This window comes from Tachyglossus aculeatus, chromosome 16 (assembly GCF_015852505.1).
Source record: "Tachyglossus aculeatus isolate mTacAcu1 chromosome 16, mTacAcu1.pri, whole genome shotgun sequence".
Classification (NCBI taxonomy): domain Eukaryota; kingdom Metazoa; phylum Chordata; class Mammalia; order Monotremata; family Tachyglossidae; genus Tachyglossus; species Tachyglossus aculeatus.
In genome coordinates this window covers 7,641,053-7,657,507 of record NC_052081.1, presented here as the reverse complement: position 1 = coordinate 7,657,507, position 16,455 = coordinate 7,641,053, and the positions used below count along the sequence as shown (strand labels likewise).

At 45.9% G+C, this 16,455-nt stretch overlaps 1 protein-coding gene across 1 annotated transcript; it reads right to left on the bottom strand.

The window, feature by feature from the left end:
• Positions 1 to 1,301: 1,301 nt before the first annotated feature.
• On the bottom strand, positions 1,302 to 15,899 carry PRDX6 (peroxiredoxin 6). The gene is made up of 5 exons (XM_038758068.1): positions 15,794 to 15,899; positions 5,480 to 5,636; positions 4,377 to 4,523; positions 3,120 to 3,266; positions 1,302 to 2,151 (listed from the first exon to the last, which is right to left on the bottom strand). Exons 1-5 carry the CDS (start codon positions 15,883 to 15,885, stop codon positions 2,023 to 2,025), a joined length of 672 nt encoding a protein of 223 aa, XP_038613996.1. The 5' UTR covers positions 15,886 to 15,899; the 3' UTR covers positions 1,302 to 2,022.
• Between the last annotated feature and the right edge of the window lie 556 nt (positions 15,900 to 16,455).

The following is a 16,455-nucleotide window of genomic DNA, read 5'->3' as shown; positions in this document are numbered from 1 at the left end:
CAAAAGTCAGTTTCCTTTCATTAATAATGAACCCCACCCCAATGAGTTTCTGTCTCTTCCATTTTGTCCTCTAGTCTTTTGAGAAGGGGTACTTCTACCCTGTTTCATTTCCTTGGTCCAGAAATATATTCAATGTTTCCATAGGGTTCCTTCAGGCCAGCACCTCTTCTTGTCATTTTACTTTATCTTGTCTTTAAGGGCAGGAATCATGTCTGCTAATTCTGTTGTATTATACTTTCCTGAGCATTTAGTACAGTGCTCTGCACAAAGGAAGTGTACAGTAAATGACTGATTTCTCAAGCAGATGCTGAATGCAGTTGAGAAAACAGACCCAAGTCACACTGCTCTCTTTGAAATAGAGTGTGCGCAGGAATACCAAACACTCCCTCTCAAAAGGTTGATATTTTAGAGCTATGGTTAATATATCCTATGGTTTTTCCAGGTCCATCTCCCCTTCTAGGTATTTATAGATTCAGAAAGAAGGGAGCTTGCTACCTCTAAAAGAGCAGGAGTCCACAGAGAATCCTTGATGTGCACTGCATCCCGTTCTGCCAGAAACCTTGACGGAGCTAAGGAATATTCATCAATTCATGTCTGGAAGGAAGATCTGGTGCAGGGCCTCTGACACAGTGAGTTCTGCAGCGCACATTTTCCATACTGTGGGGCTTGATGAGAAAGCAACTTCTCTGTTGTGTCTGGTATGTGTGGGGGGGACTTTCCCGGCTCTTAGATGGGGTGACCAGTACCTTTAACTGACCACACAGTTAGGGGCTCTTAGCTCTGGGAAAGTTGAACAGGGAGAGTGTCTGATGTGACAAAGTCAACTTACAGAAGGGGACATTTTGCAGGATGGCAGAAATTGATGTAAAAGGCAATCAGGTGAGGAGCAAATGGTTTCTGCTCAGGTTATAGTGGAGGACTAGACTGTATGAAACAAAGTTGGTAGGTGTGGTCTGCGACTTTTCGCTTGGACCTAGCTTTCCTTTCCCAAACACAACTGGGTCCTGAAAACAGCATCTTAGGTCAAAGCCGATTTTCTCATAGGAATAAACTTATAAAAGAGTATACTCAATTATAGATGAGTAATATAGCCATAACAACGTATTTAGACATTAAGCAGACTTTACCTGGTAATCGGGTAACCCTCCAGCCTCTTTATACTTCCCCCTTTCCCAGAGTGTGACTTTTCAAATTGTTTTCCATTGTCCCCTCCGCTCCCGTGCGGCTGTGGGGTAAAACTGGGACAGGGTCTACAGTCAGGAGGAAGATTGTGTCATTCAGACTGAGACACCAAACGAGAACTGGTTTCAACCGATAATTTTATTTGCTGAATTCCAAAAGGCAAATCAGAAAGCAAAAAACTACCAGAGGCAGAAATAAGCATTCTGAAGAAAGCAACAGTATCTATCCCTCCCCATATAATGTGAGCATTTCCAAGGTACAGGAGCTCGTGGTATATAACCAATCTTCCACTGAGATGAAGCAAATTTCCCTGAAGCCTTAATTCTAGGGAAAGCTCTTGGCAGCACAGTAGTCTTACTCATGTTGTAGAAAGGGTTAGACTCAAAGCTTTTTGCAACCTCCCAATACAGGAGAAAAAACTGCCTGAAACATCTGGATTCTTAAATTGCATTTAGAAATTCACACCAAGGAGGGTGCACTTATAAATTTGACATGCAACACCAGTCCTTCCTGAAACCAGCACTAGGGACAAAAAAAAGAATCATAAGGAAGTTAGGGAATGCCATACTTTTCCAAGACCAACTGGTCACCAACTCTCAACAAGACTTAAAGTCTCCAATACTGAGCCTATTAAATGAACAAAGGGCTGGTGAAGGCACTGTAAAAGAGAAATTAGATTATTTTTAGTGCAGTTCTCCTTTAACAAACCAGTAGTAGAGCCACCCACAGACCTAACTGTGTGTCAGCCCAGGATGTTTAGAGATGGCTGTAGTACAAATGTCCGCGTGGTATCCCCTCAGCTGGCAAGGTCAGAAGAGCCAGCTGGTGGGCCGGAGGGTCCTACGGCTGGGGGGTGTAACGGAGGTATCGCTTGGCCGAAGGGAGCTCCTTGGTGAAGACCCCTTTAGGAAACAGCTTTTTGGCCTCCTCTTCAGGGAGGGATGGAATGACCATGACACTGTCACCATTCTGGAGAGAGAAAAAGAGAGCTTTCACTAATGACAGCCCACAGCTTTAGAAATGAGGTTCCTTACGAATCTTCATCTGAAAACACTCTCTCTCTCCTCCCCTCCCCCCAGACCTTAGAAACTTTTAGGGGGCAGAGCCCCCCACCTCATCTTTAATAGAACATGATTAATTCTGTTTTTCAGATCAGTAGGTAAGAGTGGCACACTGGGGTAATACACTGTATTTCTGTTGACTATCTCTGAGGAATTCAAAGTGCTTCACGGGGCTTTTTGTAAAAATCCCAAGCCACAGTGTTTAGGCGTAGGGGGTGAGGATTATTCCACTTTTTTCCAAGAGTGGAGACTGTGGCTCAGAGAGGTTTCCTGATGTGCCTCGGGCACCCAGCAGGCTGGAAGGAACCTTAAGGGGTTAGGATAAGAAAAGCGTGGAAGCAGAAAGCAGGAGTGCAGGGTAATTCCAGTACTGAAAGCTCATGCCTCCATGTCTAGACGTAAAGGGTAACAATGGGGGAGGAGAAGAAAGGATCCAGATGATATGCAGCTAGAGTCTCTCCTGTTCCCTGTTGATCTGCCTCCTGTCCACTAAAACTCTTAGCTTCCCAATATACATACATGATAACCAGCACTAGTGTGAGATTTTCTGAGACCTAAAAGGCATTTGTTTAATTGGGAGAACAAACTTGAAGTGAGTGTTTTTTGGAACAGCAGAGAGAAAGCTTCAGGTAATGTAATTGCTTAAACGGTACTGTAAATAGACTGAACTGTTAGATTATTGGATTCATTCAAGGGGAGTTGTTTAAAAGTGTGTGTCTGTGGAGATACAATACTGGTGTCCCCACTTTAAGAACATAAGGCCGAGCACCCCAGAGCTCCCCTCACACTGGTTGCCGGGGAGCACTGCCCCCATGGCCTCTAGCAAACAAAAGCTGGGGGTCCTATCTTAGCTCAGTGACCCCTTGTATTCTTTACCTTCCAGTCCACTGGGGTGGCTACCTTCTTGCATGCTGTCAGTTGCAGGGAATCGATCACTCTGAGGATCTCATCAAAGTTTCTGCCCGTGGTGGCCGGGTAGAGGATAGACAGCTTTAGCTTCTTGTCAGGACCAAAAACAAATACCTACATAGGACAGAAGGAAAAGAGGGATCATGGGTAGCATTCTTCCACTGTGTAGACATTTTGGAGTTTTCCCTCTTGTTTTTGGGGGTCTGCCCTCAGAGACTTCTATAAACCAGAGTTAATTGGTCAGGGATATTCAATAACATTGAAAGGAAATGATAACTTCTAACTCTAGCCTGTGTTGCATCTTTTAAAACATACATATGGGTCTCTCCTGTATGAAGCTTAGGAGGGAGGAAAGAAAGAAGGTTGTACCTCATAGGCACTACTCACTGCTGCTCATTAGAGTAATAATGTACAGAGTGAAGCTGAATAGGCAGCAGAGGGGTGACACTAGCAACACTGAAATGGAACATGGGCTGCAGCCAATAGCAGGAGGGCCAGCCAAAACAGAGCTTTAAATAGACTTATAATCAGTCTTTTCCCCCTTACTAGCCTTTCTGGGGCCAGAAGAGACCAGAATTATGCACTGTGATATAATTACGGAAGGGCAGGTTTGAATATTCATAACAATATTTTAAGAAAACACTAGCCTTCAAAGCTCTTACTAAAGCCACATCTCCAGGAAGCCTTCCTTCCCTGACTAAACTCATCTCCCAACCCCCCTCCCCTATTGTGTCTCCTGTGCACTCAAGTATGCACCCTACGTCACTTATGAACATCTTTAAATTCCCTTGCATGCCCTTATGGATAACTTATTTTACTTTATCTCCCTTGCTAGATTGTAACCTCCCTGAGGTCAGGAACTTTGCTGTTACACTCTTTCACCCACTACACAGTGCTCTGCAGAGAGTAAGCACTCAAACTGCTACTGATTAGACTTATTTTGAAATAGTCTCCATTCAGCGCTTACTATGTGCAGAGCAATGAACTGAGCACAGTGCTTAGTATCTTGAAATAGAGTTCCAAGAGGTATTCTGGATATTTAAAATGCAATAAGAAAATAAAATCTCACTTGGCAGAGGGGCCAGGAGATAGAGGGGAAGAGACCCTGGGTAAGGCCAGCACTTCTATCACATGAGTGTCGAGCAGCTGAAACCAGCCCTTACAAGAACCTCTTTTCCTCTTTGGCAGGCTGATGTGGGATTTGGGGATGGGATGGAAACTGACCACACGAGCTGTCAGAGGCAGGCCATCCTTGTCCACTTCATCTGGGTCTAACATGCCCAATTTCACAGCAAGCTCCCTTTTAGCATCGGCGATGATGGGGTAAGGCAGCTTCTCCGTGGGCTCCTCTCCGTTGTATGCATTGATGTCCTTATAAAAGGAAAGAAGGTGGAAGTTAAGTGCCTATCTCTCCTTCTAGTCTGTAATTTCTTGTGGGCAGGAATCATGCCCAACCTACTCTAGTATGTTTTACCCTCCCAACCCTTTTAGTACAATGCCCCGCACACATTAAGCACTCAGTAAATACCACCGATTGATTGACTGAACGTATTGAATGAGATAAAGACTTAATGAGGAGCACAGGCGTTGGGGTGAGGGCATAAAACCTCAGGTTTGAGTTTCTCCTCAGGGGTTTAAAAACTTAAACCACAAAGTTTCAGTTCCTCCAGCGTCATACTTGTCAAGTGATCAATTCAGGGTGGACTTGGAAAGACTAAATGCACATGTAGTAGTCCCTCCAAAATTGGGCATCAGTCAGAGCTTTGGCACCCGAATGACTTACTTTATAACATCAAAAAGAATTTGTATATCCAAATGGTTTAGGAAAATTAAAATTTTTAGAAAGGGGAAACACAAAGAAGTTGTGACATTATGGCTCTGCTCACCATGCCCTTCAGTTTCTGAGTGAGAGGGACTGTGGGTGAAGCTTTACAGTATTCAGTTGAACTCTGGTAATTCTTTGTTCTAAAGATACTTTCATTACATAAGTCTCCATATATTCTTGGGGAGATCAGGAATTTGGTGGTAGGGTTTGGGACACATTCTCATTACTTCCCAGTGAAACAGTATTTCACCAATACTGAGTTCCCCCTTGGAATGAGAGTTTATGGCCCTCCTCATGGCAAATGTAAATGGAAGTTGAAAACCAGTCGAGACCTTTCTCCTATCGTGACTGGTTCATTACCTGCATCACAGTAGTCTGGTCACCTCAGATCGCCCATCAACCCCTCCCCAGCCTACAAAATGAATTTCCAAATACTGTAACAGCAACACTGCGTCACAGAATTTTAAGCCACGCCCAAGACCCAGGCCCTGACACACTGTACCTTACACCAAGCAAGATGGTCTTGGACAGTGTCTATTGACAGAGCGATCATCTTCACATTCCTCTTGGCAAACTCGGGAGCCAGCCTGGCGGCTCGACCAAGTTCCGTGGTGCAAACTGGGGTAAAGTCTCGAGGGTGAGAGAAGAGGATGCCCCATCTAGAAGGAAGCCAATGGAAAACAACAACCGGGATGAGTGGAGGCCCTGCTAACCTGGAAACAGGAGAAAAACCACAGACCGCACCGCAGAACAGCAGGGGCTTTAAATCGCAGCCTTTTGCCCAGGAATTCAATAGCTTTCACTGTTTTCTTTAAAAGAGTTCTTGTAATAATCAATCCGTGGAATTTACTGAGTACTTACAGTGTACAGAGTGCTTGGAAAATACAATAGAGCTGGGAATTGTTCCAGAGGGGAACTTTTCCTTATTCCCTTCTGAGAGAAAGCCTTCATTCCAGGCTTTACAACCTCTCCACATCACAGGAGGAAACTAAAAATGTGTGATTCAGAATTCTTCTTCGGGGGCTGGCTCACCCTCCATACTTTTGGAGGATCGATACTGTGGTTTAGACTACTGAGATGGTGTGAAGCAGCACGACGTGTTTTGAGTTACTCTCCAGAAAGATGCTATGAAAACACAGTGTACTGTTATTTGCTCTAGACTTTAAGCTCCTTGGGGGCAGGGAACATGCCTAAAAACTCTTATACAATACTCTCCCAAGCGCCTAATACAGAGCTCTGCACACAGTATGCACTCAAATACAATTGCTTTGCTCAATAAAATACAACTGATTACTTAGTAGCACAACACAGCCTCTTTTTCACTGTCCTTCAAGCACTGAATATGTTACGTTACATTGTACTCTCCCAAGTGCTTAGTATAGTGCTCTGAACACAGTAAGTGCTCAATAAATGATTGACTGGCAAAAGTAAATATTTAATTGGAGCATTTATTCTTCTTAAATTATACCACTGCATATATACAAATAGACGAGCCCTCCCTTAGTCACTTATTGTGAATGAGAAGTCGATTCTGGAAATCTTTCATGAAAGCAGAGCAAGTTAGTCCTAAGTCTTTTGTGCAACTGGTTTATTGGCAGTTTACCATTCCAGAGAAACCACAGAGATTCAGTGAGCAGCAAATAAGCAAACTTGTTTACTCAGGCAAGGCAGCAACTCAGCAGTTGTTTGGGAGTTTTGTTTTCCCAAAAATGCACCGCTAGAAAAGAGTCAGTGATGGTATGGGACTGCTTTCTGCAGTGTTGGTGCAAAATAAAATTGATCCTTGGTTGCCCTGGGAAAATCTGAGTTTTAATTCTCATTAAAATAAAAGGTGGTCTAGAATCAACCCCTTCCTCTCTCTCTCCAATGCTGGTCCAAGACCTTGTCATAACTCAGTTTGACTACTCCATCAGTTTCCCCACTGCCTCCAGTTTCTCTCCTGACCAGATCATTTTTCTACAGTGGTGTTCTGCAAATAATAACAACAACAATGGTATTTGTTAAGTGCTTACTAAGAGCCAAGCACTGTTCTAAGCACTGAGGTAAGTACAAGGTAATCAGGTTGTCCCATGTGGGGCTCACAGTCTTAATCCCCATTTTACAGATGAGGTTACTGAGGCACAGAGAAGGTCCCCAAGGTCACACAGCAGTCAAGTGGCAGAGCCGGTATTAGAACCCACGCCGACGGACTCTTAAGCCTATGCTCCTTCCACTAAGCCATGACGTCCTTATCCTCAAAACCCTCAGATTGTTGCCCAGTCCTCTCCACAAGAAGAAATTCCTGAGCATCGGCTTTTAAGACCCTCAGTGAACTGTCTCCTTCCTTCCTAGCCACTCTCTGTTCCCACCATACTCCAGCTTGTAATAATAATAATAATAATAATAGCATTTATTAAGCGCTTACTATGTGCAAAGCACTGTTCTAAGCACTGGGGAGGTTACAGGATTATCAGGTTGTCCCTCATGGAGCTCACAGTCTCAATCCCCATTTTACAGATGAGGTAACTGAGGCACAGAGAAGTGACGTGACTTGCCCAAAGTCACACAGCTGACAATTGACAGAGCCAGGATTTGAACCCATGATCTCTGACTCCAAAGCCCAGGCTCTTTCCTATTGAGCCACACTGCTTCCCTTCATCCTTGTACCCTTCACTCCTCTCAAGCTGACTTCCTCACTACCTCATTCTCATCTCTCCCACCACAGACCTCTAGCTCATACCTTTCTCACTGGAAGAAACTCCCTCCCTCTTCAAAGCCACCTCATTTTAGCTCTCCCCATTTTCAAAACCCTTTTGAAATCATCTCTTCCAGAAATCCTCTCAGATTAATGTTCCTAATCTCCCCAACTTGTTTCCCCTACAAGTACTCACAACGTCCCACAGCCCTTTATTTACATATCTTACCCTACCACTTAAGCACAGACTCATATCTTTATTCCCTTTTCCTTACTCCTCCTCCTCTCTAATTTTTTTAGGGTGTGTCAGCCCTGCTAGATTATGAACTCCTTGAGGCAGAGCTCACATCTGTTCATCTACTGTACCCTCCCAAGCATTTAGCTCAGGTCTCTGCACAGTGTGTGTGTGTGCTCAATAAATGGTATTGATTGATGGGAAAGGTGCAATTTCTTCTCCACATCCCCCAGACTTTGCCAGAGCACAGAAGACAGTGGCAGGTTGCCTCTTTCCGGGCAACGAATGGTTCACCATCTCAGTAGTTATACCAGTAAAACTTGGGGTGAAGGCCAGTGACTCCAGGCATTTCTGAGTAGGCTAATGTTAAAACTTCTTCCTCCAAAATCTAAACTCTTCGTTCCACATTAACAAACTTTTATTCTTAAATCTCGAAGAAGTACTTCCTATTTCTGACCAGGGAGTGACAGGCGGGGAGGGATTCTGGAATGCAACGACACTTCCCCTCTCCCTAGTTTATACACACACTAATAATAATACTAATACATAAGCACGTAATAGTGCCTGGGCAGCACCTGACAAAATGCCAAACACACAGTTTGCAAGGTTGTGCGCTTCAGACTACATAACAAGAATTGACCTTCCCATCCCTATTTTCGCTCCTCCTTCCCAAGCTCATAACTCCTGACTTGTTAACGTCAGTATGTCCAGCTGGCTGTTCTTTGGCAATATTTGGCAGATCATCCCCTTCCCACTTTCTACAGCCACCTGACAAGCCCTGGTCACCTACAAATTGGACAACTCAAGCAACTTTCAACACTTGGCAGCAAGCTCACTCTGCCTCCAACAGCAAACATCATTTTCCTTACGCATCAATTTGATCGTGTTCCTCCCCGCTCAAGGGCAAAGGCCCCCAGAACTGTTTGCATTAACTTAAAACTCTTGGCTTCAAGGCTCTCCACCTTCTGGCTTCCTCTTACCAAACTGCCACCTTCTACAGAAGCACCGCCCCAACACCTTACAATCAATCAATGGTATTTATTGAGCACTTCACCGCATGCATCCCTTCCTTCTGCCTGGTAGCGCTGATGCACAAGAGGAATTTTCAGGACTCAAATCTACCCAAGTCAAACAGGAAAAGCAAAATTCAGAGCTCAGCCCTCAGGCCAGCTGAACGGTGAATTTGTGAAGTGTCACCTGCAAGGTAGGGTTACATCATTAAAGGCAAAACAGGCTTTTCCAAAGGACCTCAACGGGATATATGTTTGTACATATTTATTACCCTATTTATTTTACTTGTACATATCTATTCTATTTATTTTATTTTGTTAGTATGTTTGGTTTTGTTCTCTCTCTCCCCCTTTTAGACTGTGAGCCCACTGTTGGGTAGGGACTGTCTCTATATGTTGCCAATTTGTACTTCCCAAGCGCCTAGTACAGTGCTCTGCACATAGTAAGCGCTCAATAAATATGATTGATGATGACGATTTTTCTTCAGCACATAGCAGGGTGGAAGCTGGGGACCTTGGTACAGGAATAATAATGGAATTTGTTAAGTGAGTACTATGCGCCAACTACTATATTAAGTGCTGGGGGGAAGAGAGAATCAGTCTCTTTCCCACAGGAGGCTCCCAGTCTGAAGTGGAGGGTGAACAGGTATTTAATCTGCATTATACAGATGAGGATGCAGAGGTATAGAGGAATGAAATGTCTTGCCCAAATTAATACAGCAAGCAAGGGATGAGGCCTGTGGACTTTCTGCCCGCCCCAGTAAGCGCCCATCACTGGCTCCCCTAGGCAACGGCAGCCCCAGGTGGACTTTTCCAGAGTGGGGATAAGTTGTATGAGTGAGGTTTTCGCTCAGAAAACACCTTCCAGTTTAAACAAGAGGCAGCACACTTCGTGTGTGGATACGAGAGGTGGCATGAGAAAACATGGGAGTTCCAAGCCGTGGAAGAGAACAGATATTCTGCCCCACGGACCCCGGAGCAGTCTTAGGTGAAACTTTATGGGACTCAGTGAAGGGCCCTTTTAGAGGTTCAATGCAAGGGAATGTTTCCTCTGTTTTTAACTGTGCTAAATTGGGATTTGCTGAGTCATTATACAGAGCTGACTGCAACCGGAGGCTATTCAGGGTCTTTCCCAGGAAATTAGCAGCCTCCCTCATTGATGGTCAGGACTTCATCTAAAACAAGACTCCCCCAGAATGGTTTCCATCCCTCTCCACGCTAATCTTCCTTAGGAAGTGGTTCTATTCACTCCCCTTCCCGACTCCTCCTCAGACTAGGTAGGCTTCGTGGAAGCCTCTTGTGAGAAAAGGCAAGGGAAAGATAGTCAGCTCTGCCATTCGGTGGAAGTTGTATTCCCGAAGAACTTTCGACTGCGGAAAACTGGCCTGATTGTGCTTCCACCGTGACTGATGCCACATGTATGAGCACAGTTGCTTTTTTTCTGATGCCATGGCTTGCATCAGAAAAAATGATGTAACCCTACCTTGCAGGTAACCTGGGGCACTTTGTGAAGTATCTTGTATCAAGACAGATGCACATCATGAGAAGAACGTCCCCCAATTCCTCTTTAACTGTTCTCTTCAAATCACATTAACAAAATATACAGGACACTCTGTCCGTTAACTCTAGCCTATACTATGCAGTGGATAAGCAGGAAGCAGAAGCACCAGGCTATAAGAGGCCACTAGACTGCAAGCTTCCCGTGGGTGGGGATCATCCTATTGTCCATGTCCTGCCTCTTTCCTGGAACTCCCTCCCACTTCATATCCAACAGATCAACACTCTCCCCACCTTCAAAGTCTAGGTGCCCTCCTGAAATGGTTTCCATGGGCAAACTGGATGGATTGGCAACTTCGGATCAATCTATACCAAATGAGTATTACACATACCACAACCCATCCTTTCACTACACACTTTGTTCAGGGAATTTGCGAACTTTCTTCCAACAACCTATGCCTGTTTGGATAAAATGCAGCGTGAAACGCAGTGTGATATCGGGAAAAACCGATGGCTCTAACAACTTGGCCTCCTGTCCCAAAAGCTATAAATGGGATGACAATTCTTGTTTTGGACTGGACGGGTTTAGAGCTAGAACTGCCTAAAGGCAAATGGTATTTATTACGTGCTCACTGTGTGCAGAATCCCACCCCAAGCACTGGCAGAAAAAAACCAAACACAAGAATTAAACAAGGTCCCTGGCCCTCCAGGGACTAAAATGAATAACTGTGGTATGTGTTAAGCGCTTACTATGTGCCAGACACTGTACTAAACTCTGGGGTAGATATACGGTAATGGGGTTGGACACAGTCTCTGAACCACCCATTTTACAGACGAGGTAACTGAGGCACAGAGTGACTTGCCCAAGATCACACAATAGACACATGGTGGGGCGGGGATAAGAACAAAAGTCTTTCTGACTCCCAAGCCCATGCTCTACCCACTATGCCACGCTGAAATTAGGCGAGAAAGCTTTTGGTGAAAGATGCAGGAGGAAACATTAACAGAATTGCAAAACAGTATTAACGACAAAGTCCAACAGGTCTGATGATAAAAGGGTCCATAGGGCTTCAGGTGATCTCACAAGTTCCCTCCTAGCTCAAAACTTTAGGACCTGAGAAGTTTATGAACACCTATAAAATTGTGTGCAGAACTTTGGTTCAAGGATGCAGAGTGTTCTTTTAACTTTTCCCCCACCTCACAGCACACAAACAAGAAGTCTTTTCTGTCCAATTCAAGAGACTGGCAAAAAGCCCTTCTGCCCATTTTCTTGGCTGCTACTTGCTCAGTAGGGGCTGGCACGTTTACTCAACAAGCGTCTGCGAAGGGAAGCGGTGCGGCCTTCTGGTTAGAGCCCGGACCTGGGTTCTAATCCCAGATCTGCCACTTAATAATAATAACAATGATGGCATTTGTTAAGCGCTTACTATGTGCAAAGCACTGTTCTAAGCGCTGGGGAGGATACAAGGTGATCAGGTTGTCCCACGTGGAGCTCACAGTCTTAATCTCCATATTACAGATGAGGTAACAGGCACAGAGAAGTTAAGTGACTTGCTCAAAGTCACAAAGCCGAAAAGCAGCAGAGCCAGGATTAGAACCCATGACCTTTGACTCCCAAGCCCAGGCTCTTTCCACTGAGCCATGCTGCTTCTCAAGGTTCCCTTTCAATTCCCAAGGTATTATCTTTCAAGGTAATACTTCAGACAGATTCAAAGCACCATTATAGTCTAACTCGCTTCTACCTGGGCCAGAAATTAGATGCAATAACTTGTCTAATTTGTAAAATCGGGAGGAACTTCAGCACAAGCCTCACTGCAATCCGCTTGAAAATTAAGTGTAAAAAGAAAAAAGAATGTCGAAAGTGATGCACCTTCATTCCAAAGCGAGTATCAGGCTTATCAAGCCCATAGGAGGCCAGAGCCTCAGAGTAGCTCATGGAAGGGAAAGGAGTCTTAATATGTCCTTTCTCCTTAGGCCAGGAAAACTGAAGCAAGCCCTCAATCAGCTTCTGAATCCCAGCTTGGTCAACAAATGACATTTCTATATCAATCTGAAATCAAAACGGGAAAATAAAACTTGTCTGCAACGTGACCTTGGGCAAGTCACTTTCCCTGGGCCTCAGTTCCCCCAACTGTAAATGGGGACTATGACTGCGAGCCCCATGGAGCATACGGATTGGGTCCAACCTGACTGGCTTACATCTACTCCAGCGCTTGGCACCTAGTAACCGCTTAAGAAACATATTATATATATATATATATATTTTTTTTTTTTTTTGAAAGAGAGAAGAGAGACCTTCCGCTGTCCAGCCCAGCACGGGCAGCACAGGAAGCAGAAGGAAAGAAGGTGTCCTGGGATCTGCCCTTTGGTTCCCAGTTCTTCGGGTCAGAAGCAGCGTGGCTTAGTGGCAAGATCATAGAATCAGTGTGATGTAATGGAGTCATCAGGTCCTGGGTTCTAATCCCCCTCTGCCATTTGTCTGCGGTGTGACCTTGGGCAAGTCACGTCGCTTCCCTGGGTCTCAGCTACCTCGTGCGTAAAAATGGGGATTGAGACTGTGAGCCCCACGTGGGACAGGGACTGTGTCCAACCCGATTTGCTTGCATTCACCCCAGCGCTTAGTACAGTGCCTGACACATAGCAGGCGCTCAACAGACACCGTAATTATTATTACCAGCACGGGTTTGGGAGTCAGAGGACGTGGGTTTTAATCCCGGCTCCGCCACTTGTCTGCCGTGTGACCTAAGTGAAGCAGTGTGGCTCAGTGGAAAGAGCACGGGCTTTGGAGTCAGAGGTCATGGGTTCAAATCCCACCTCCGCCACATGTCTGCTGTGTGACCTTGGGCAAGTCACCCACCCCACCCCCCGCCTTACCTCCTTCCCCTCCCCACATCACCTGTATATACATATATATGTTTGTATTTATTTATTACTCTATTTGTACATATTTATTCTACTTATTTTATTTTGTTAATATGTTTTGTTTTGTGGTCTGTCTCCCCCCTTCTAGACTGTGAGCCCGCTGTTGGGTAGGGACCGTCTCTCTATGTTGCCAACTTGTACTTCCCAAGCGCTTAGTTCAGTGCTCTGCACACAGTAAGCGCTCAATCAATACGACTGAATTGAACTGAACTTCTCGGAGCCTCAGTTACCTCATCTGTAAAATGGGGATGACTGTGAACCCCAAGCGGGACAACCTGATCACCTTGTATCCCCCCAGCGCTTAGAACACTGCTTTGCACATAGTAAGTGCTTAACAAATGCTATTATCATTATTATTATTATTATTATTCTGAACAGGCCTCAGCTGTACAATGGGGATTGTGACTGTGGGCCCCACGTGGACAGTGGACCCCCGCTTCCCCTGTACCCACCTCAGCAATTAGAACAGTGCTTTGCACAATAGTAAGCACTTAACAAATGCTATTATTATTATTCTGAACAGGCCTCGGCCGTACAATGGGGATTGTGGCTGTGGGCCCCACGTGGACAGTGGACCCCCCCCCCCGGCTTCCCCTGTACCCACCTCAGCGCTTAGAACAGTGCTTTGAAATAATAATAATAATAATGATGATGGCATTTATTAAGCGCTTACTATGTGCAAAGCACTGTACTAAGAGCTGGGGAGATTACAAGGAGAGCAGGTTGTCCCATGGGGGGCTCACAGTCTCAATCCCCATTTTCCAGATGAGGGAACTGAGGCCCCGAGAACTGAACTGACTGGCAATTGGCAGAGCCGGGATTCGAACCCATGACCCCTGACTTCAAAGCCCGGGCTCTTTCCACTGAGCCACGCTGCTTCTCTACATAGTAAATTGTACACGGTAAGTGCTTAACAAATGCTATTATTATTATGATTATTATTCTGAATAGGCCTCAGCTGTACAATGGGGATTGTGACTGTGGGCCCCACGTGGATAGTGGACCCCCCCCCCCTCCCCCCGCTTCCCCTGTACCTGCCTCAGCGCTTAGAACAGTGCTTTGCATTCATTCATTCATTCGTATTTATTGAGCGCTTGCTGTGTGCAGAGCACTGTACTTTGCCCATAGCAAGCGCTTAGCAAATGCTATTATTATGATTATTATTCTGAACAGGCCTCAGCTGTACAGTGGGGATTGTGACTGTGGGCCCCACGTGGACAGTGGACCCCCCGCTTCCCCTGTACCCACCTCGGCGCTTAGAACAGTGCTTTGCACAATAGTAAGCACTTAACAAATGCTATTACTATTATTCTGAACAGGCCTCAGCTGTACAATGGGGATTGTGACTGTGAGTCCCACGTGGACAGTGGACCCCCGCTTCCCCTGTACCCACCACAGCGTTTGGAACAGTGCTTTGCATTCACTCATTCATTCAATCGTACTTATTGAGCGCTTAAACTGTGTGCCGAGCATTGTACTTTGCACATAGTAAGCGCTTAACAAATGCTATTATTATTATGATTATTATTCCAAACAGGCCTCAGTTGTACAATGGGGATTGTGACTGTGGGCCCCACGTGGACAGTGGACACCCCGCTTCCCCTGTACCCGCCTCAGCGCTTAGAACAGCGCTTTGCACATAGTAGGCGCTTAACAAATGCTATTATTATGATGATTATTATTCTGAACAGGCCTCAGCTGTACAATGGGGATTGTGACAGTGGACCCCCCGCTTCCCCTGTACCCACCTCAGCGCTTAGAACAGCGCTCTACACATAGTAAGCGCTTAACAAATGCTATTATTATGATGATTATTATTCTGAACAGGCCTCAGCTGTACAATGGGGATTGTGACAGTGGACCCCCCCGCTTCCCCTGCACCCACCTCAGCGCTTAGAACAGCGCTCTGCACATAGTAAGCGCTTAACAAATGCTATTATGATTATTATTCTGAACAAGCCTCAGCTGTACAATGGGGATTGTGACTGTGAGTCCGACGTGGACAGTGGACCCCCCGCTTCCCCTGTACCCACCTCAGCGCTTAGAACAGCGCTTTGCACAATAGTAAGCGCTTAACAAATGCTATTATTATTATTACTATTATTCTGAACAGGCCTCAGCTGTACAATGGGGATTGTGACTGAGTCCCACGTGGACAGTGGACCCCCCGCTTCCCCTGTACCCTCAGCGCTTAGAACAGTGCTTTGCACATAGTAAGCGCTTAACAAATGTTATTATTATGATGATTATTATTCTGAACAGGCCTCAGCTGTACAAGGGGGACTGTGACTGTGGACCCCCCGCTTCCCCTGTACCACCTCAGCGCTTAGAACAGTGCTTTGCCTTCATTCATTCATTCAGTCGTATTTACTGAGCGCTTACTGTGTGCAGAGCACTGGGCTTAGCCCATAGCAAGCGCTCAGCAAATGTTATTATGATTATTATGGTGAACAACGAGGTCTCGGGCCCCGCACTCACGAGTCTCCCAGGTAGTCGTGGAAGCGGAGGGGGCCGTAGGTGGTGTCCGCCTCGAAGTTGGGCGCTTCGTCGCCGAGGAGCAGGCCCGGCATGGCGGCGGCGGCGGCGATGGCGGCGCGGTCCGTGTGCGTGTGCGTGTGAGGCGAGGGGGGAGGGGGAGGGTCGGCGGGAGAACGCGCACGCGCGAACGCGCGCGCGCGGCCACGGCGATGGCGCGAGCCGGGGGGCGGGGCCAAGGGCGCGAGCCGGGGGGCGGGGCCAAGGGCGCGAGCCGGGGGGCGGGGCCAAGGGCGCGCGAAGGGGGCGGGGCCAAGGGCGCGCGAAGGGGGCGGGGCCAAGGGCGCGAGGCGCCGGGCGGGGCGCCTAGTTATTTATTTATTTATCTATTTTACTTGCACACATCTATTCTATTTATTTTATTTTGTTAATACCGTCTTACCTCCCTCCCTTCCCCACAGCACCCGTATATATGTATATATGTTTGTACATATTTATTACTCTATTTATTTTACTTGTACATATCTATTCTATTTATTTTATTTTGTTAGTATGTTTGCTTTTGTCTCCATATGTTTGTACATATTTAGTACTCTATTTATTTTACTTGTACATATCTATTCTATTTATTTTGTTAGTATGTTTGGTTTTGTCTCCATATGTTT